Genomic DNA, 21,465 nt, shown 5'->3' on the forward strand with positions numbered 1-21,465 from the left:
AGGGTAGTCACATAGGGTACAATTCAACCAGTACTAACAAAGAATGATCTGAACAGCGGGACACAGATAGAAGGTCCATGAACAAAGAGAAATACATTTGATACAGGCCTGTCTGGCTAACAACCTAGCTTTTTGCGAAAGGACTGTCCGGTTCTTTAACATGCCCGATAGATTTTTGTATTTTGCAAATTTTCCCAATTAATTAAGACAATTTCCGAGAGCAGTTTCCCAATGCCTGGTTTATAATGTGGCAGCCACAGTTTTGCTATGAACACCAAGTGCATTAAGGAAAAATGAATATATTATTTTGTTGATTAATTGTAATATTGTTGAAGTCTATATACATGTGAGAAAAAGACAGTGAAGGGTCTTAAAAAGATCTTGGTTTTGAAAGGCTGTACCAAATTTTTCTTTCTGAAAAAAAAAAATTCAAAATCATTTTAATAGAATAGCAGTGATTGTTTAACATTTACTGCATACATAGACTATTGATGTGAATGTTAAAGGGTCTCAGAATACACACTTTATCCAAACATGCATTACTTACCACATGTCTTACTACTTGTATGTTTATGTATTGTGGGCCGGTGGCCTTTAATTACAAAATAAAATTGTCAAGTTGAGTTGAAATGATAATGATCATGGACATACTAATTTTCATCTCTTGTAATGTAATGAATTAATGAAAAAAAATATGCATAGGTATCTTTTGTGTATAAAAATATTTTTGAAATTGTGAATTTAGAAATTCATAACAAGAAACATTTTTAACTTATTTCTGATATGTGCATTTCAGTAGTATTAAATTAGAAAAATTGGTCAAATGGAATATCCTTAATTTACTTTTTAATCTTTCAGGAATATTTCAGTAAAAGCTCAGAAAAATCATCTTCTGAAACTTTCCTAATTCGTCTCTTAATCTTTCAGATACAGTTCAGTACAAGTTCAGAAACACTCAGAAATGTCCACAACATAAACTCCCTGTTCAGAAAGATTCAGACTGCTAAAAATGGTTCAGACAGGGTTCAGTCTATGTTCAGACATCTTTCAGAAATATTCAGAAAAATAATTTCCCCAACTGAGTCACAATAAGGTAGAAAATATGTCAGGCAGCCAGTATGTTCGGCCAGTAAAGCACTGCCGTATATAAGCAAGGGGTCACGGATTCAAGGGCAATATTGCAGACTTCTACCTAATATTGCACTGGCTGATATCGGTTTTCCAATTAAGTGAATGAATGAATGAATGAATGAATGAATGTGCAGTCTGATCAAGATGTGCAGGCTGATCAAGATTTGCATTGTTCGCCTTTCAGTCAGTATCTTTTTTGGTAAGCACCCCTTCTAACAGTTAATGGTAGTCCAAATTGAAAGATGGACAAGTTCATTATAGAAATTTAGCATGGTAAGGGTTATTATGAATAAACCATTTACTCAAATGGAAATTATTAACATGTTATTTACTGTGTTTATTGGTATCAATTAGAGATATTAAATGGGTTTGTATTTATTTGTTCAACAGCAGTGTTTTACAGTCTTGCATTGACAGCAAGTAAAATATGGTCAACCTTTCAATGATGGGAAGTTGGGGCTCCAGTGTCCTGTGATCAGCATCTTGTCTTTTGTTTGATTTGTTTTGGGGCATACTTATTTCTTTCACAGATAGCTATGAGGACAATATTGTAAACTTTCTGTGAAACTTGAGCATTTTTCTGAAAACATTTCAGCAAAACAATATTTTATAGATATTTCATTTGTTTCCTGAAAATATAAGTAATTTTTAGCACAAAATTTCATGTTAGTGCTTGAAACTGCCACAAGATGCTTGGTAACTATTATGATAACATTCTTAAACATATTCTAGAAAAACTGTGCATTTTTCTGAAAACATTACCCATGCAATAAATTACTGTTTTCTAGATATGCTTTTTATTTCCAGGAAACTTTAGGCTATTGAGATAGTATTCAGAAAAGTTAGAAAAATCAAGATAATTGCTCAAAGTGTTAAGATAGCTGTCTTACTGATATTGAGATACTAATGTGAGCCACGCCATGAGAAAACCAACAAAGTGGCTTTGCGACCAGCATGGATCCAGACCAGCCTGTGCATCAGCGAAGTCTGATCAGGATCCGTGCTGTTAAAGTGGCTTTGCAACCAGCATGGATCCAGACCAGCCTGCGCATCAGCGCAGTCTGATCAGGATCCATGCTGTTCGCTTTCAAAGTCTATTGCAATTAGAGAAACAGTTAGCGAACAGCATGGATCCTGACCAGACTGCGTGGATGCGCAGGCTGGTCTGAATCCATGCTGGTCGCAAAGCCACTATGTTGGTTTTCTCATGGCACGGCTCATGTAAATTTTCCAACAATATTTCCAGGAAACTTTCAGCTATTGAGATCATCTTTTCAGAAAACTTTGCTTTATCAAGATAGCTTTTTTTAAGAATCACAATAGCTACCTCGCTGGCAGAAATATGCCAACATAGATTTAAATGCCAATTTTTTATTTTGAAATTCAATTATATAAAAGCAAGACTAACTTCAAGCAAATCAAGCTGGACTTTTTTCTATAAAAATCACTATTCCCATAGAACTCCCTCCAAATAGATGACCTTTTACTGGTAATGTGTGACATATTAATAAACAAACTATAAAGTGATTCCAATATACTCTCAAAACCTTGTTTTGTAGGGGTAGTTTATTTATCTATTTGGGTTTTGTATAGTAGTCGCAACTTGACCGCGATGGTTGACCTTAGGCTGACAATTCATATCGATTATTTCATTGTAGAAATCAAGGGTGCTTAGGGTAGCCGTGTATATTTATATGGAATTAGTTTGTATACAGCGCAGTATCAAAGTATATATACTTACATAAGATCAGTTAAAACTTTCAAATACACTAATTTATATTTACACATATACCGGTATTTCATTTTTCTCGTGCAGCTCGTGTTTTACGTACACTCCTTTTCAATAATAGGTTGTGCCTCATTATGTATTATAATGCAAAGTTCAACCACCGGGGTCAAGTTGCGTCTACTATAGGGGTAGTTTATTGATTTATTTGGGTTTTGTAGGGGTAGTTTATTTATCTATTTGGGTTTTGTAAGGGTAGTTTATTGATTTATTTGGGTTTTGTAGGGATGGTTTATTTAACTATTTGGGTTTTGTAGGGGTAGCTTATTTATTTATTTGGGTTTTGTAGGGGTAGTTTATTTATCTATTTGGGTTTTGTAGGGGTAGTTTATTGATTTATTTGGGTTTTGTAGGGGTAGTTTATTTATTTATTTGGGTTTTACAATGCACCAACACAGTACAGGTTGGCGCTAAACAAGACTATAAATTTTGGTTTCACATTTGTAGGGGTAGGGCTTTCATATTATATTTATAATAGTTATTATTCATCCAGTCTAGCTGCTATTATGTACCCTCTGGACATACTTTGTACCATTTGTATGGATGACCAATAAATGAACAGTTATGTGTTAAAATTTTCATGACTTATTCATGACTTACAGTGTACACAAACTTTACTTCTCTACTTGTTGTGCATAAATGTTGTTTTTTTTTATTTAGTATTTTTTGATAAATTAATAAAATGGACTTAATTACATTTGGGATTGTTGCATCAGTCTAATAGGAAAAATAAAGGTATGTGTTACAATCATATTTTACTTTTGTCTCCCAATGGCTTTACCAGATTTACTGGCTATAGAATTTATGGGTAAAATATGGTCAAAATCTAGGTATGAAAGAAACATGTTTCATGGGAAATTCAGGGTATTGCTTACCTTTATGAATTTAAGAATTAATAATAGGGACCACAATTAGGACCACATTGTCCACCTTAGGATAATTTCACTGCAAAATACAGGCTGTATAGGGAATTACCAGTATACATGATTTTATCAAACAATTAAGTGCAATTCTGAAAAATTTCAAGGCCATTGTTAGGTTTTTGCACCTTCTTTTTACCTTAACTGTTAGGAAGCACCTTACAGTCTTTTACAGGCTGGTAACATTGCCCTATCGGGCTTATGACAAAAAGTAATATTTCTTGACAAATAATGAAGATATTTCTTTCAAACTTGGTCCATTTATTAAGCATTACATATAATGCTTATCAAGATAGAAATAACTTTGTTGCCTTCAGTTTAGTTAGAATTATACTTCCCTTTTTCAGATTTTTATGATGCATAATTTTTGAGGTCCAAAAATATTATGTTTTAATGCAATGTTTAAAACAGAAAAGGGTTCAATGGCTTTCTAGTGCTCCAAACTTGAGCGTCAATACCTTTATTCTATATATTTAGGGTAAATACTTTGTTTCTAGTGCAGATGTATGAGCAATTTTTTTAGGACTAACATTTCTCTATAATGTTGTAAGTGAAAGCAGAGTAAAATGCTTACATTCATGTACTAGCGCAATGATTTAGAGTATTAGAAAGCCATTTAACCCTTTTTTGTTTTAAACTTAGCATTAGAACATTGTTTTTTTGGACTTCAAAGATTATGCGTCATAAAAATCTGAAAAGGGGAAATAATTCTACCAAAACTGAAGGCAACCAAGTTATTTTTATTCTAATTTGTATCATTTGTTATGCTTAACAAATGGACCAAGTTTGAAAGAAATATCTTCATTATTTTTCAAGAAATATTACTTTTTGTGTCATAAGCCCGATCGGGCAATGTTACAAGCCTGTTTTACTTTCTCTAACCCCAACCGTGGCCCCAAAGCATGTCCATAATGTATCATATTGAGCGTTTGCGATAACTATAAAAGAAGAACTTTGAAGAAGAAGAGAAACAAAATCTATTACAATGTATAGGCATAAGAGCAGAATGGGGTATGAATGGGATTGCTAGGGCAAGTTAGAAACTGGGTCATACGGAGTCAAAAACTAGGTCACCCATTCAAACCAAAGGAAAAAGTTTGTTAACATTCTATAGGCCTCATTTATGGCTCTGTCTTCATGAAACCTGATCAGAATGTTTTTTATTGATGATCTCTAGGTCAAGTTCAAAACTGGGTCATGTGGGGTCAAAAATAGGTCACCCAGTCAAATCCAAGGAAAAGCTTTTTAACAATCTAGAGTCCACATTTATGACACTATCTTCATGAAACTTGGTCAGAATGTTTATCTTAATGATTGCTAGGCCAAGTTTAAAACTGGGTCATGCGGGGGTCAAAAACTAGGTCACCCGTTTAAATAAAAGGAAAAGCTCCACAACACTCTAGAGGCCTCTGATGATTTATGACTGTATTTTCATGAAACCTGGTTAGAATGTTTGTCTTGATGATCTCTAGGTCAAATCCAAAACTGGGTCATGTGGGGTAAAAAATAGATCACCCAGTCAAATCAAAAGAAAAGCTTGTTAACACTGTAGAGGTCACAGTTATGACCCTATCTTCATGAAACTTAAATTGTTAAGAATGATCTTTAGGCCAAATTTGAATCTGGGGATTGTAGGGTATGTGTTTTTAAGAGTACCAAATTCTGTTTTCAAACTAAAACTATGGGGTAATAACCAATTCACTCTGAAAACTTATCTGTTATTCTGCACAATATAATATTTAAATTTTGATTGTTTTCATGGCTGTAGATATTACAGAGTAACTATGGAAAAACTGCGGACAAATGCAAAACTTCAATGGAAAGTAGGTATTTTCAATGAAAAGTTACCTGTTATATAACATGTCTAGAGTGTTTGTGAAGAATTTCCATGGACATCTCTGGAAATCACTCTGGACATGTTTCAGAATGTTCATGGAATGTTCACAGACACTAGCTGTGAAAATGTAGCACTTGAAAAATTTCTGGTTTCCTGAGGAATTTTAGAAAACAGTAAGCTTCAGACTGGGAATACTTTGTGATGAAGTTCAGCAAATTAGATCAACTGATCTTACAAATAGATTATAGGAATTTTCAAAATGTTTAACTTGAAGTCTGATGTTAACGTGTTGCGTAGAAATTAGTGAAACTTTGCTATGAGAGGTAATTTAAATCATAAAAAAATGTTCCTGGTATCCTGACCTACCCTATATGTTTGGCCGGGTGCAGGTCACAACGTAAAAAAAAGAGTAAAAATGTACCCACATGAAGTCAAAATGTATACTACCCACATGTGAAAGTCAAAATGTACCCATTTTTTTTTTTGCCTGACCCAAAATATGATTTTTAGCTCGACTTTTCAAAGAAAAAATAGAGCTATTGCACTTGCCCCAGCGTCAGCGTTGGCATCACAGTTGGTTAAAGTTTTTGATAAAGTCAAACATCTCTGTTACTATCAAAGCCATTTACTATCATAGTCTTTACCAGGAGAAACAATCCTCATAACTCTGTTTGAATTTTGACAGAGGTATGCCCCTTTTTAACATAGAATTTTTGGTTAAAGTTTTTGATCAAGTCAAATATCTTTGTTATATTAAAGCTATTAACTTGAAACTTAAAGTAGTTATTTACTATCAAAGTCCACACCAGGAGAAACAATCCCCATAACTCTGATTTGAATTTTGACAGAGTTATGCCCTTTTTTAACTTAGAATTTTTGGTTAAAGTTTTTGATTAAGTCAAATATCTCTGTTACTATCAAAGCTAATATGAAATAAAGCAATGCCTCAATCAGGAATCGTTACAGTCCATCAACTTGCCCAGAATTATTCGTTTGTATCGATTTAAATGTAGATTTTGGAATAAAAAACAATACATTGTACTGTCCATATTTGTACTGATGTGCAACCCGTTGTGGTTCGGAAAAGTTATGTGGATGCTTATTACGCACAAGGAAAAAGTGTATTCTTCTAAAAAATCAGAAGACCACGTTCTTAGTTTGATAGTATATCTCATTCGGTATACAGAAAAAGTGCGAAAACAAATAAATTAACAGGTATCAGGGATTAAATTTATCAATCTCCCGCAATGAGTGGTGGTGGTGGTGGTGTTGTGTGTGTGTGTGTGGAGGGGTGGGGGGTGTTATAGGAATGGTCTCCGTCCGTCCGTAACACTTTCGTGTCCGTTCCATATCTCCTAACCCCTTGAAGGATTTTCATGAAACTTGGGTCAAATGATAACCTCATCAAGACTATGTGCAGACCTCATGAGTCAGCCATGTTGGCTCAAGGTGAAGGTCACAACTCAAGGTCAAATGTTTAAGCCTTACATTTCATGTCCCGTCTATGTCTCTTAAACCCCTTGAAGGAATTTTATAAAACTTGGGTCAAATGACCACCTCATCAAGACTGTGTGCAGAACTCATGAGTCGGCCATGCTTGCTCAAGGTCAAGGTCACAACTTGGGGTCAAATATTTGAGCCTTCCATTTTGTGTCTGCTCTGTATCTCCTAAACCCCTTGAAGGATTTTCATGAAACTTTGGTCAAATAATCACCTCATCAAGACAATGTGCAGAACTTATAAGCCAATCATGTTGGCTCAAGGTCAAGGTCACAACTCAGGGTCAAAGGTTTGAGCCTTCCATTTGTGTCCGCTCTGTATCTCCTAATCCCCTTGAAGGATTCATATGAAACCTGGTTCAAATGATCACCTCACCAAGACGATGTACAGAACTCATGAGTCAGCCATGCCTGCTCAAGGTCAAGGTCACAACTTAGGGTCAAATGTTTTAGCCTTCCATTTTGTGTCCGCTCTGTATTTCCTAAACCCCTTGAAGGATTTTCATCAAACTAAGGTCAAATGATCACCTCATCAAGAATTTATGAGTCAGCCATGTCAACTCAAGGTCAAGGGCACAACTCAAGGTAAAAGATTTGAGATCTGTATCTCCTAAACCCCTTGAAGGATTTTTATGAAACTTGAGCAAAATGATCACCTCATCAAAACGATGTGCAGAATCTATGAGTCAGCCCTGTTGGCTCAAGGTCAAGGTCACAACTGAAGGTCAAAGGTTTGAGCCTCCATTTCGTGTCCGCTCTGTATCTCCTAAACCCCTAGAAGGATAACCATGAAACTTGGGTCAAATGATCACCTCATCAAGACAATGTGCAGAACTCATGAGTCAGCCATGTCGGCTCAAGGTCAAGGTCACAACTCAAATGTTTGAGCCTTCCATTTTGTGTCCGCTCTGTATCTCCTAAACCCCTTGAAGGAATTTCAAGAAACTTGGGTCAAATGATCACCTCATCAAAACGATGTGAGAACTTACGAGTCAGCCATGTCGGCTTAAGGTCAAGGTCACAGAACTGGGTCAAATGTTTGAGCCTTCCATTTTGTGTTCGCTCTGTATCTCCTAAACCCTGTGAAGGATTTTCATGAAACATAGAGCAATTGATCACCTCATTAAGATGATGTGCAGAACTAATGAGTCGGCCATGTTTGCTCAAGGTCAAGATCAGACCTCAGCGTCAAAGGTTTGATCTGTGCATTTTATGTCTGCTCTTTATCTCATTAACCCCATGAAGATTTTTTATACGACTTGGCTGTAATATTCCCCTTTAATATCAAGGCAATGTGCTGAATTCAAAATTCACCTCTGTCAGCTTAAGGTCAAGGTCACAACTCGAATGTTTAATAGCTCCACACAATACAATCAACCCTTTCATTATCCATACAATGGCGGGGGATATAGCTGTCTTTCAGACTGCCTTGTTGTACAACTTACTTATCAAACTTATGAAGTTGAAATTGTCATTATTGTATTTCCTTTTAGCTATTCTGATACAGCTCTGCAAAAGTTTAAGCATCTATTTCATTTTCAAAATTCCTTATGTTTATTCAGACATACGAGTTGATTTTAAAACAAAAATTTTTCTGATTGCCAAAAATTAAAAAATTTTTCCTTCACCTCTAAGAATCTCCTTTTAAAACATTTAAAAAATGTTTGTAATGCATCCCTTTTTCCCCTCTGGGGACAGGTCCAAAAAAACTGGTTGTAACGAAAAATAATAAGACTCTTCTGTGCCCTTGACAGATGTTAAAAATTTTTTATAGTTACCTGCTCTTTTCAAAAAACTAAAAAAATTTTTAAAGTTCTTCTTGTGATCATGTCGCGATCATTGGTCTTCCCTGCAAATAAACATGAACTAGTATAAAATCAATCGCGGGTGGGCAGTAAAATTTTTTTGTGAATATTCCCTGCAAATTAGGTATGTCCGTGGCATTTTGGGGCATTTTTTGACATTTCGGGGGGGAAAAAAATTTTTATAAAAAAGATGCTTATTAAATGACTTTTAAACAGTGACTTTGGGTTACTTTTATTTAAAGGGAATTCTCTTGTTTTTCGTGTAATTGTTATTTGTTCACAATTTGTATATGTTTAAAAATATTTAATCACCCGCTTTTTTAACGGGCAAAAGTTTTTTTCCCAAAATTGTTCATACCCGTCCCGGCCCAGGATTTTTTTGCTGGGGGGGGGGGGGGGGGGGGGGGAATGGGGGGGGGTGGTTTGGGGGGGGTTTCCCCTTTCTGATGTAAAATTTTTTTTAATTTTATTTTAAAAAAAAAATTAAAATCAGGAGGGGTTTATTCCCCCGCGCGGGATAATTAGCGTGGGGGAAGCTGTATTTCGTTTTTTTAAGCCCCGCGGTAGCGCGGGCCTTATGCGGCGGGGGAAAGGGCCTGATATGGTACTAAAAAGAGGTTTTTTCCTGCTCCCTAAAACACCTTTAAGGTTTTTTGGGGAAATAAATTTGTTTTTATTAATTAAGGAAAAGTCTTTTTTTTTTAATAAAATTTCAATCAAGCCTTTTCGCGTTTGAATGTTTGTACAGTCACAGTGAAAGGGACTTTATTTTTCTGTTGATACCCAGGTCTCAGTGTTTTGGGCTCGGATTATAGTGATATCTCCCCAATCCAAGGGAAAAACCGCTCCCAGTAAAAAAGGAAGCTAGTGGTTTCAAAATCAACTTTATTTATCTAAAAAAACCCCAAACTATTTGGGGGGCAGCAATAATTATACTAATTCTAATCAAATGAATAAAAATTTCATTCATTTACCCTTTTTTTTCAATTTTAATATAAAACGCAAAAACCCACAAGCAAGATTCCTTGCAACACCCGATTTCAAACAAATTTTGACCCCCTCCCCCCCCCCCCCCCCCCCCCACCCCCCCCCCCCCCCCCCCCCCCCCCCCCCCAAAAAAAAAAAGGTTTAAAAGCTTGAAAAAAGGGGTTTTTTTAAAACCCAGCTTATTTTGTTGCATACTAGAAGGTATTTAGGTTTACTGTATGATTTTTACGGGGGGGAAAGTTTGGGATTGGAAAATTTTACACTTTTTTTTCGAAAGTGAAAAACCATGTGTATTTGAATGGGGCTAAAATTTCATTTTTATTTTTTTTTGGAAAGGCTGCATAAAATCTCTAAAGAAATTGGGGAAACCCTTTCCCTTTTTTATACATAAATCATAAAATTTATTTAAATTTTTTATATTTAGGACCAAAAAATTTTTCAGTTAGCCCACGGCCCCTTTTTTCTTCCAAAAATTTAAAAAAGGTTTTTTCATGTCAAAACTTGGGCTGTCACTTTTTAACACCAATAGAAGTTCAAAAAAAAAATTTTTTTGGGCTTTCATACACATATAAGAGTTTCCCAAAAAAATAATTTTCCTTTAAAACCAAAAAAAAAACAAAAAAATGGTGGTTGTTGCCCACTCAAAAATTTTGTGGCCTAAAACTGGGTTTTTTTTCGTTTTTATCATAGAAAAAAATTGAATCGACGGCTTAAAAAGTCACAGGATAAAATGCTAAAATTTACGCAATTATTCATTTACACTTTCCCGGCATTTTTTAAAATGGATTTTTTTAAAGATTTTTTTTGCCATTTCTATGAACTCCCCCAGGGTTTCCCCTAATTAGTGGCAGGCGACGTTTCGCCCTTTGGCCGGGTTGTTTTTTTAAAAAAAATAGATAGATATATATTAACGGCATTTTTATTCAACTGGTCATTTTTGATGTTCATAGAAACTAAGGTTTTCCCGGCCCCCCGGCGAAAGTTACTGTGTAAAATAAAAAAAGTGCTTGAATCGTCCGATTTTCCTAGCTTTCCCTGAAATCGATCGGGGTCTTAAAAAACTTTCCCCAGGGGAACAGAAGTTAAAGAGAATCGGGAAAAGGGAAACCATCCATCCGTCTAGATTCACCCAAATTTTCGAAAAAAAATGAACGGGGTTTTGGGGGCAAATTTCTTACCCCCAATATCCCCCCTCGGTCAAGTCCCATAAAATCTAAATGTATTTTTGGGGAAATTTGCCCCCTTTTGGGGCTTTGAAAAATTTGGTTAAAGTTTTACATGCAGATATTTAAATTTAAAAAATCCCATTTGTCTTCGGGGTTATTTAAAAATAGTTGGGTAGGAAAAAGTAACCCTATTTTTCATGCATTTTGGCCAAAAATTTTTGCAACCCCTTTTGGGGCTTTGAAAATTCCTGGTTTTTTAAAATTTTTTCGTGCAAGTCATAGGAAAATACAGCATTAATTAGAAAGGGATATAGCTTTGAATTTTTTTTTTTTCTTTTTTTTTAGATTTAATTACCATTTCATTAATAGGAAAAATAAATTTTTTGACAATTTTGGAAGTGAACAATTATAATCACTTCTGTATAAATGTGTCAATTACTTGTTTTTCAGAAAATGTATCAGTTAAATATTTTTTTACAGGGAATTTGGGAACGAAAAAGTTTCGGAAGAGATGAAATCAGTCTGTGGAAGTTTTTAATTTTTATGCGAAAAAACCTTTCAAAAAGATGGTTTGTCAATTCTCTTAAGCTGGGGTTGGAAGTTTAGTCCCTTTGGGTTTTAAAATGGCCCCTGTACCCAAACTGTAAGTACTTGTTTTCTTCAGTTTCGTTTGTTATTGTACCCCCCGACAACAAAGTTGTAAGGGGGGGGGGTATACTGGTTTCAGGTTGTCTGTCTGTCTGTCTGTCTGTCTGTTCGTCTGGCCGTCTGTCCGTAGACGCAATCTTGTGCGCACCATCTCTCCTTATCCCCTTGACAGAATTTAATGAAACTTCACACAAGTGATCAGTACCAACAGTAGTTGTGCATGGGGCATGTTAGGTTCTTTTAGAAAAAAAATTTGCACAGTTATGGGACTTTGTTTTTTTTTTTACTATACTATATACATAGACACAATCTTGTGCGCACCATCTCTCCTCATCCCCTTGACACAATTTAATGAAACTTCACACAAGTGATCAGTAAACCCAAAAGTAGTTGTGCATGGTGGCATGTTAGGTTTTTTTCAGAAAAAAAATTTGCAGAGTTATGGGACTTTGTTTTTTTTGTTACTATACTATATACATAGACACAATCTTGTGCGCACCATCTCTCCTCATCCCCTTGACACAATTTAATGAAACTTCACACAAGTGATCAGTAACAACAGTAGTTGTGCATGTGGCATGTTAGGTTCTTTCAGAAAAAAAAATTTGCAGAGTTATGGGACTTTGTTTTTTTGTTACATTACTATATAGTATATACATAGACACAATCTTGTGCGCACCATCTCTCCTCATCCCCTTGACACAATTTAATGAAACTTCACACAAGTGATCAGTAACAACAGTAGTTGTGCATGGGGCATGTTAGGTTCTTTCAGCGACAAAAATTGCAGAGTTATGGGACTTTGTTTCTTGTTAACATACTATGTACATACAGTCTGCATATGCAATCTTGTGCGTGCCTAATCTACCAAACCCTTACACACAATTTAATGAAACTTCACACAAGTGATCAGTACCAACCCTAGTTGTGCATGGTGCATGTTACATTCTTTTAGATAAATATCCTGCATAGTTATGGGACTTTGTTTTTTGTTACTATACTGTATACATACAGTCTATATACATACAGTCCACATAATTATGCAATCTTGTGTGCGTCAAATTGAAATGTACTGTGTCAGTGCATGCGGGGGGTACATTCATCACCTTTAGTGATAGCTCTAGTTACTTCCTCTGTTATCACCTTAAAGGCGTACAGTTACTGTGAAGTGGTACCTTTAAGTTTTAGGGTAGGTGAGCATTTCTAACTAGGAATTCAACAGAAGTTAGTTAACTGAGGCTTGGAAATATATTAACAAGAGAAATGAACCCTTGACAATTTTGTAAGTGAAAGTTACTGCTGTTAAACATTATATCGGCCTATACTACTTATGTACCAAAACATAAAGTAGTGTTCTTTTTTTTTACGTAATGGAGAATTTTCATTGTTTTTCTGTTCAAAAATCTGTGTCAGACAAGGCGAAAAAATTTGTTCGGCACTTTTTCCTCATTTTTGACTGATCTTGGCTCCTACATGCAGCCGAATCATGGGCATAGAGTTAAAAAGTCTACTTGACATAAACTTATGGTTTAAATTATGCAGATAATATCATTCTTGTATTTGATTTTCAGAATTGTTTAAATACTGTTTGTGATTATTGTAGCGAATTGCGTCTTAATGTAAATTTGAACAAACAAAAATGATTGTATTCGTAGCTAGAGTATTAAATACATGTAACTACAATTTCCATTTTACAGGACAAAACATTGAAGTCGCATATAAGTACCACTGATTTTCAAGTAATGGGTCTTTCCTTTCAACACGTAAACATGTTGTTGAAAAAGCTACCAAAGTACCTCTTGTGTATGAAATCCAAGTTTACCAGTTTATCTTACAATTGAATTATTCGATCGTATTGTTATACCAAAACTTACATAAGGGGCAGAAATTTGGGCCTTTGAAAATCTTCAAATAATCGAAAAGGTCCACAATACTTTCTTAAGAAAAGCTATCAAAGCTAGGAAAAAAACTCACCAATGATTTACTCGATCTTCATTTTAATCCCAACGCGTATTATTTCCTTTTGACCGAGAATACTTGCGGATAAACATAATAGAATATTTTTTAAAATGTAAAGTTACATGTTAAATGACACCAATTATAAATATTACTGGTTGAGCGAAGTTCAAACGTATATTAAATGATGTTGGACGTCCAGAAATGTGGATTAATAAAACAATTACACTCAAGTAAGTATTCATAAGCAGGTGAATAAGTTTTTGATAGACCAATTTAGACAATCTTGGTTCGAGCAAATTAATCGATCAAATAAGGGGCAAATATTTATGAGTTTTCTTTGTCAATAAGACTATATCTCCCCCTTTAAACTCAGGACTGCCAATCACAGACTAGCAATTGAAACTCGTAGACTGGATGTTACCCCAGTCTATGACAGGAAGTGCATTCTTTGTAACCGTGATGAAACTGGATTGATAAAACATTATTTTTTTCATGTGGCTTTTTTCAGTAATCTAGAAATAGGCTCATTAGTAATATTATCCATGGTACATGTACCAGGAATTTTTGTTTTTAAACAATACTCTCAAGAACTGATGTTCCTACTCTAAAGCATCTTGTGTAAATTTGTTTAATAATGTCAGAAGTATGCTAACTTTCTCAATTACCTTTTATACTAAATGTTTTTATGGAATTGCCAATGTCCCTCGAAATACCGGTTCTACTCCTTTATTTCAAATATTAAGTCAGTTCTTACATCAAACGTAGATATTGTATTATTTCCTTAAACCCCCAACTGAGATATAAAAGCAGGAAGATGGCACTGGGGCAGGTTTCTACATAAAATATGCATGGTAAACATCAGAGAACCCTTTTTTGAAATCCTGAAAGAACTCCTGAATGAAAAAAAAATTAAAACATGCACATTTGTACTTTGATATGTATCATTTCTATTGGTGCATTTAATTTTTTCAAATAATGTCAAGAAAGTATACTTATAGATTTTTTTTAAAATCTCAACTGTCAAAAATTTGAATTTCCCGGGAGGGGCTTAGAGGTCATAACCTCAGAGAGCAGAGAAATGTAAACAGAATAAGCACGTGGCTTTGTTTATCAACAAAACTACTGCAGCAGAAGATTATTCACAACATTCACAGTCACCTCTGTTTACCTGCTTTTTATCATCTTTGTGTTTATCTCAGAAAATGATTTACACTTGTTATGTGCATGAAGTGAATAAATACTTATTATATAACTAGTACATGTAGAACATAAGTGTTTATTTACTGAAGCTTGTGTTAGATAAATAAATTGTAATTTCTGACTGTTCTGTTTCACAGTAACTATTTTCCATTTTCCCCACTCAATGCATTATTTTCAATTGAATTTGGGAATAATCTGGTATGAAAGTCCAGTTGCAAACTGCCACAAACTTATCAGTAAATTTGATGCCATGAATGTGTATTGTTTTGACAGTCCTCCCTAATTGCCTATTATCTTGACTTTCTTGATAATACATTGACTGAAACAGGCCTCCGAAAATTCCGCCAAATTTTCATTTCATGTCTTGACACTATGTTTCGCAGTCCTAGTGTTACATTCATCTTGATTAATTTGGATTTAATTAAATAATTTCTTAAACGAAACAACATATCAAATGAGAATAACTTTTGCTTTGTTGACTGGAATGATAACATTGATAGGGAATCTACTTCCTATAAAACAATGTCTTATAAAAGAAATCCCACAAAACTTATCAAGTATCTGTGAAGAAAAGAAAAACTAGTGATTTTAAAGAAAATATTTACAAAAATTGGATTAATAACTTTTACAACTGAAAACAGCAAGTAAGTTGCATGCTCTTCTGTATTTTGAAAGATCGTCTGCTACAAGCTACCTGTGTTTACAATGGTTATTTTTAGCTACTGCTTCTGAGTAACAAAATGTAGCTCCTCCCATTATTTTCTGTCTGCCCCGGTAGGAAATGTTGGTGGTTTAAATGAATGATTTATGTGCTGTCTCTTACCTTTTTCACCAATCTAGAAATAGGCTTATTAGTAATATAATCCATGGTATCAGTGAGGTTTTGTTTTAAAACAATACCTTGACGTACGGACTTTCCTACTCTAAAAACACTGTGTACATTTGTTAGAATAATAATGTCAGAAGTACGCTAACTTTCTCAACCACCTCTTTTCCCTATTTGTTTTACATGACAAAAATTCCTCTCGAAATATTAAGTGAGTTCTTACAGCAAACGTAGATATTGTACTTTTTATTAAAGGAATAATCTATGTGCTGTCCCTTACCTTTTAACACATTCAATAGAGTGAATAAATATAGCTGTGTCAAATCCTTCTCCCGTATAAGGTTAATCACCTTTCACTATATGATGAGTGATTAATACACCATGAAATAGTAGATACTATTTATACCAATTATAGGATTTCATTCATAAAGCCGGACTGCTTTATTCATGAAAAATCATGCAACTGTTGTAATCTTATTACCTTGATTTTCCAACGGTGTTCTATATTTTCAGTATTTTATCCATAAATGTAACCCCCTCCAAACCTCATATCTACAAAGTTTGGAAATATTCCTAATCCTATCTTAAAGATAATATTGAAATGTTAAAGACTTTTTCTAACATAAGTATAGTGTTGAAATAACTCACAATATTTCGTTCCAGATCGATTATATCAGTATTTATTCCAACATCATTAACAGCAATTGTAACACCCTTTCCGGTAATATTTCTTTCCCATACTTTTGTTACACTCATTCCATAGTATTTGCTGCATACCAGATTAGCCTAAAAATAAAATATGAATCCGCACTTCAGTTCTAAGCATTTTTCATGTAAATACACAGATGGTGTGTTGCCAGATAAATTACCTTTGAAACATAAGCAGAGTTGACTCAACAGCAGCATTTGAAAATACATGTTATTTATCTTATCAACAACCGTAAAAAAATGTAATAGAATAGTAAGCACATGAATCGAATCGAGAAGCGTTAGTTGTTCTAAAATTGTTGCAAAATCCTAAACATCATGTTTGAAATTTATACTGGAATAATTACAGGCCATAATGTGAATATCTTAAGCAAAAGTGCTGTTCGAATACAAAAGTAAAACATGAAAAAAAATGTTTTTTTTTTTTGTTGAATTTGTCTCATTATTTCTGTACAAGGCAATTTTTGGCGATCCGACAAATAGATAATACGTTCTTAAAAGGGCTGCTGTTACGGCAGTATTTGAACTGATACAGTTTTATGATGCGTTGGATTATTTATATCAAGTTTGACAATAGTAAAGTCAAAGTAACTTACTGTTCCACGGTATCCATTGTCTCCATGTACTGGTTTTATGGCATTTTTGTATAGTCTTGTCGGTTCAATATCTATAATCTTGACAATAAAAAGATAAGCATTGTACAATTACCAGTTTAATGAAATTTATCACCGTCTTATAACGTTTTGAATTTATTACATACAATGGTAAAATCTACAAGATAAAGACAATCAAATAGAGGTTGGAAGCTTGATTTCATGACCAAATCATATACATCAGGTAGAAATACCATTGGTTATCTAACTAAAGAAGATATTTTACCTGATCTTGAAAGACGTCAATCACATGTTTCAAGGCAGTGTGTGTATGCTTCTCTCCATCGTACTCAAAAATGTATACAGATGGGGTTATCTAAAACCAAAAAGGAAAACAATTTAAAGTGAAAGTAGATAATCCTAATATAACTCTGTACAAAATCAGCACAAACATTAATTTGTTATGTCAAGGACAAAGCAATGATAGTCCAAGAAGGTAGGGAATGCGGAAAATATGGTTTAGAAGTAAAGTATTTAATAACTGGTGATATCCTATAGTGCCATATACGTTATTCCGCCAATGGCAGGCTTTCTTTGATAGATCAAGTACCTGTTTACAAGTTTGATTGACAATAGAATTATTTGTAAATATCGCATACAATTAAAAAAAAGTAATAACATGTAGAGTGTTTTTTTTTTCTTTTTTCTTTTCAAAACAATAATAAAGGTAATTCATCTTAATACCGCAGCAAAAAAGGCATGGAGACCCGTGACGTGTATACTTTTTTCTGTGACATAAGGTAAATTATACAGTAAGAGCAGATGATAAAAAAATTCCTTAAAAATATTATATTTTGTTGGGTTTAACGTCGCACCGACACAATTTTAGGTCATATGGCGACTTTCCAGCTTTAATGGTGGAGGAAGACCCCAGGTGCCCCTCCGTGCATACTTTCATCACGAGCGGGCACCTCGGTAGAACCACCGACCTTCCGTAAGCCAGCTGGATGGCTTCCTCACGTGAAGAATTCTACGCCCCAAATGAGGTTTCGAACCCACATCGATGAGGGGCAAATGGTTTGAAGCCAACGACTCTAACCACTCGGCCACGGAGGCCCCTAAAAATATTATACAGACTGTGAACTCTTTGTGAGATCTTTTCTCAAAAATAACATAAATATTTTAAGTGAATTTTGGAGTTTATATAACAATTTGTATCGGTTATATAATATTATCCCCATTTCTCATATTCTCGGGGATTCTCATATTCTCGGGGGATTACGAAAACGGAACGAAGCAGCGCTCGTGAAGTTCAGTGCTGTCCGGTAACTTGTCAAGTTTTTCGACCTCGCTATATTTTCACAAATTTCCAGTCAGATATGCGACAAAAGCAGGTATAAACCAATGAAATATAACATAATAGTCCCTAAATTAATAAATTCAACAACAAAAAACACGAATTTTACCCCAAAATTCTAATTTCAGCGGTTTCAGATTTTCATTACAACACGCAGGAAGCAGCTCGACAATCTCTATTAGCAGACGCACACAGCTGCTGTTGTAAACAGCACATAGTACACTGCAGTTCACTAATGTTGTTCCGCTGTTGTTGTACCTAAAACCAATTAAAAAGCAATTAAGAAATGTGTATTGATCATCACATCTTTGTTGTCTGTTCTGTATATTTCTGAAGTTGTATCGCTTGTTATCATGTTTTTCTGTGTTTTTAATTTATATAAACATTAATATGAACGGCCAAAGGTCAGTTATTAGCGAACTGAAGGTCAAGTCGAAAGATGGCGGCCCAGTTTGCGATTCTAGTGGTTTAAACCTGAAGGTCAAAACTTCCAAATGGGGTCCTTTTAGGCATATGTTAAATGGGCGACTTAAAAATTAACGTACATCTATATGGCACGTTGCTTAAAACTATAAAATATCATCATTTTCAGAACAAACCTTCCCATATATTGAAACGGAGTCGTCAGTATAACTCAGAGACAGCAGCATACAAGGCAGTAAAAGAGAGGGGTATGAGTGTTGAGAAAGCTGCGCGAAGTTTTGGGGTCCCAGCCCAGACCTTGCGTGACAGGACCAGAGGGCCCATAGATCCGTATGCTTTCAAGTCAGGTCCAAAGACAACGTTGTCAATGGAAGAGGAGGAGACCCTTGTCCAACATGCAGAGGTGATGGCCCAACTAGGGTACGGCATATCAAACAGACAGTTCCAGCACCTTGCAGGAGAGCTTCTGTGTAGTCTCGGGCGGAAGAACGACAGCAAGCCACTTAGTAATAACTGGTTGTATTCATTCCTTTCCCGATGGAAAGACCGTGTAGCTTCCCTTGCACCAAGAAAGTTGGAGACAGCAAGAGCCAAATCCACCACACCAGAAGCAGTGGACAAGTATTTCAACAACTTAGGGGAGATAATGAACAAGTACAATCTTCAGAATAAACCCCACCTCATTTACAACGTCGATGAGACTGGCCTCCAACCAGACCACCGCCCACCAAATGTGATCGCTACAACGGGAAGTAAACCTCAGGCAGTGACATCCCCTAGGACAACCACAACCACTTTAATTGGATGCGCGAACGCCATAGGTAACTCGGTTCCTCCTTTTCTTATTTTCAAAGGGAAAAGGTTTAATGAAGAGTTATTGAAGGGAGCAAGCCCGGGAACACGTGCCGCCATGTCTGATTCAGGATGGTCTAATGCCAGCATATTTAGACAGTATCTAGAGGACCACTTTCTTCCTCATATCGGTGGAGGCGGTTCAGCAGAAGAGCCAGTCCTGTTATTGTTTGATGGACACGCGTCACATATATCCTCAGATTTAATTGACTGGGCCAAGGAACGCCATGTAGTTTTATTTGTGTTGCCTGCCCACACGTCTCACGTTTTGCAACCGCTGGATGTAGCAATTTTTGGTCCTTTCAAGACATACTATTATCAGGAATGTGCAACTTTTATGCAAAGAAATATGGGTCAGTCTGTCACACGGTATGATATGGCAAAGCTTGCATGTAGGGCATACTTGAAGGCAATGAGTCCAGTTAATATCCAGGCTGCATTTAGGAAGACAGGAATACTACCTTTGGACAGAGGCGTTGTTCATCAAGAGAAGCTATTTCCTTGTGAATCCTTCAGAGAAGATAGGCCATTAGAGAAAGTAGCTGCAATCAAGTCGGGAAAAGATGCAGTAGAGGAGTTTCTGAGACTGAAACTTGAGAGTAGTCAGGCATCACAGGCAGAACTCCATCAGTGCCAGTGCAAGAAGAGGAAAGTGTCCGCCAAACCTAAGCCAGGTGGAAGGGCGATAACGGAAGATGGCTACTTAGAGGATATACGAACATTTGCTGCCGACAAGGAGAACGTTACTCCAATAAAAAAGAGTAAGCAGAAACCTGTACCAAAGAAATTGAAGTTTCCTCCACCTCAGAGTCCACGCCCATCCACTAGTGGAATGAATTTACCCGCTCCAGCACCCATTGCTACTGACACAGACTCAGATGAGGAAATAGAGGATGACAATCCATGTTGTGTTTGCGGGAAAACCACGCCCCCGAAACTGCGCGAGGACCCAAATATCAAAATCGTGACATGGGCACAATGCGACCTCTGCAACCACTGGGTTCACCTGATTTTCTGCACACAAGAACGAGTTGTCAGGCGGCATAGTGAATTTCTATGCATTCATTGCAAAAATTAGACTTACTTTCTAAAAGTTAGAACAGTTAAATATAGTTGTTAACTTGTTGTTGGTTTTGTTAATTGGATGTAAATATTCGTAATTTGAATTTCCATTTCAACTTGTTGATGTTTTTTCCCAAAAATTACATTTTGCTAAATTGTTAGACACTTTTAATCGTTAAAAAAATAATACAACACAATCCTACGGCACCGACCAAGTCGCCACTGAAAAGGGGATACCTAACTTTATGCCGCTGAACTTAACAGTAGAACGCCAGGTGCACGTAGCAACACAGACTTAGCAACCAATCAAAATCCCCGAGAATATGAGAAAGCGCACAGTTGATCCAGATCGTGCAGGTTAGTTTTTATAATGGTAAAAATGATGTAAATAAGTTAGATTTATCTTGTTATTGTTGATTGCAAGTGTTACTTGTGGGTTTAATCTATATATTTATGTATAAAAATACTTATATGCTATAGTTGATAACAACCCCGTGATAATTTTAGTCCTTAAATCCCCGAGAATATGAGAAAACAGGATATATGTACTGAAGTGACTTTGCCTGAGTAATTAATTTTCAAGAATGCATTTTGCAGCGGCAGTTTAGATGTATGTAGTTCTGAGTCATTTCAGAGCTGCGCTTTCTTACCATGTTCAAACACTGGTTATCATGGCGACAATGAAATATTTTGAATAAAACGATTT

At 35.5% G+C, this 21,465-nt stretch overlaps 1 protein-coding gene across 1 annotated transcript in view; it reads left to right on the plus strand.

Annotated features, from left to right (window-relative positions):
- Positions 1-21,257, plus strand: part of LOC123545653 (jerky protein homolog-like) — a 39,195-nt gene extending 17,938 nt beyond the window's left edge. The window contains exons 2-3 of the mRNA XM_053524069.1: positions 19,015-20,607; positions 21,240-21,257. Coding sequence (XP_053380044.1) covers positions 19,015-20,607; positions 21,240-21,257 — 1,611 coding nt within the window. The remainder of the gene's footprint in view (positions 1-19,014; positions 20,608-21,239) is intronic.
- Positions 21,258-21,465: the final 208 nt, after the last annotated feature.

The sequence above is a fragment of the Mercenaria mercenaria genome, chromosome 15, assembly GCF_021730395.1.
Source record: "Mercenaria mercenaria strain notata chromosome 15, MADL_Memer_1, whole genome shotgun sequence".
Classification (NCBI taxonomy): Eukaryota; Metazoa; Mollusca; class Bivalvia; order Venerida; family Veneridae; genus Mercenaria; species Mercenaria mercenaria.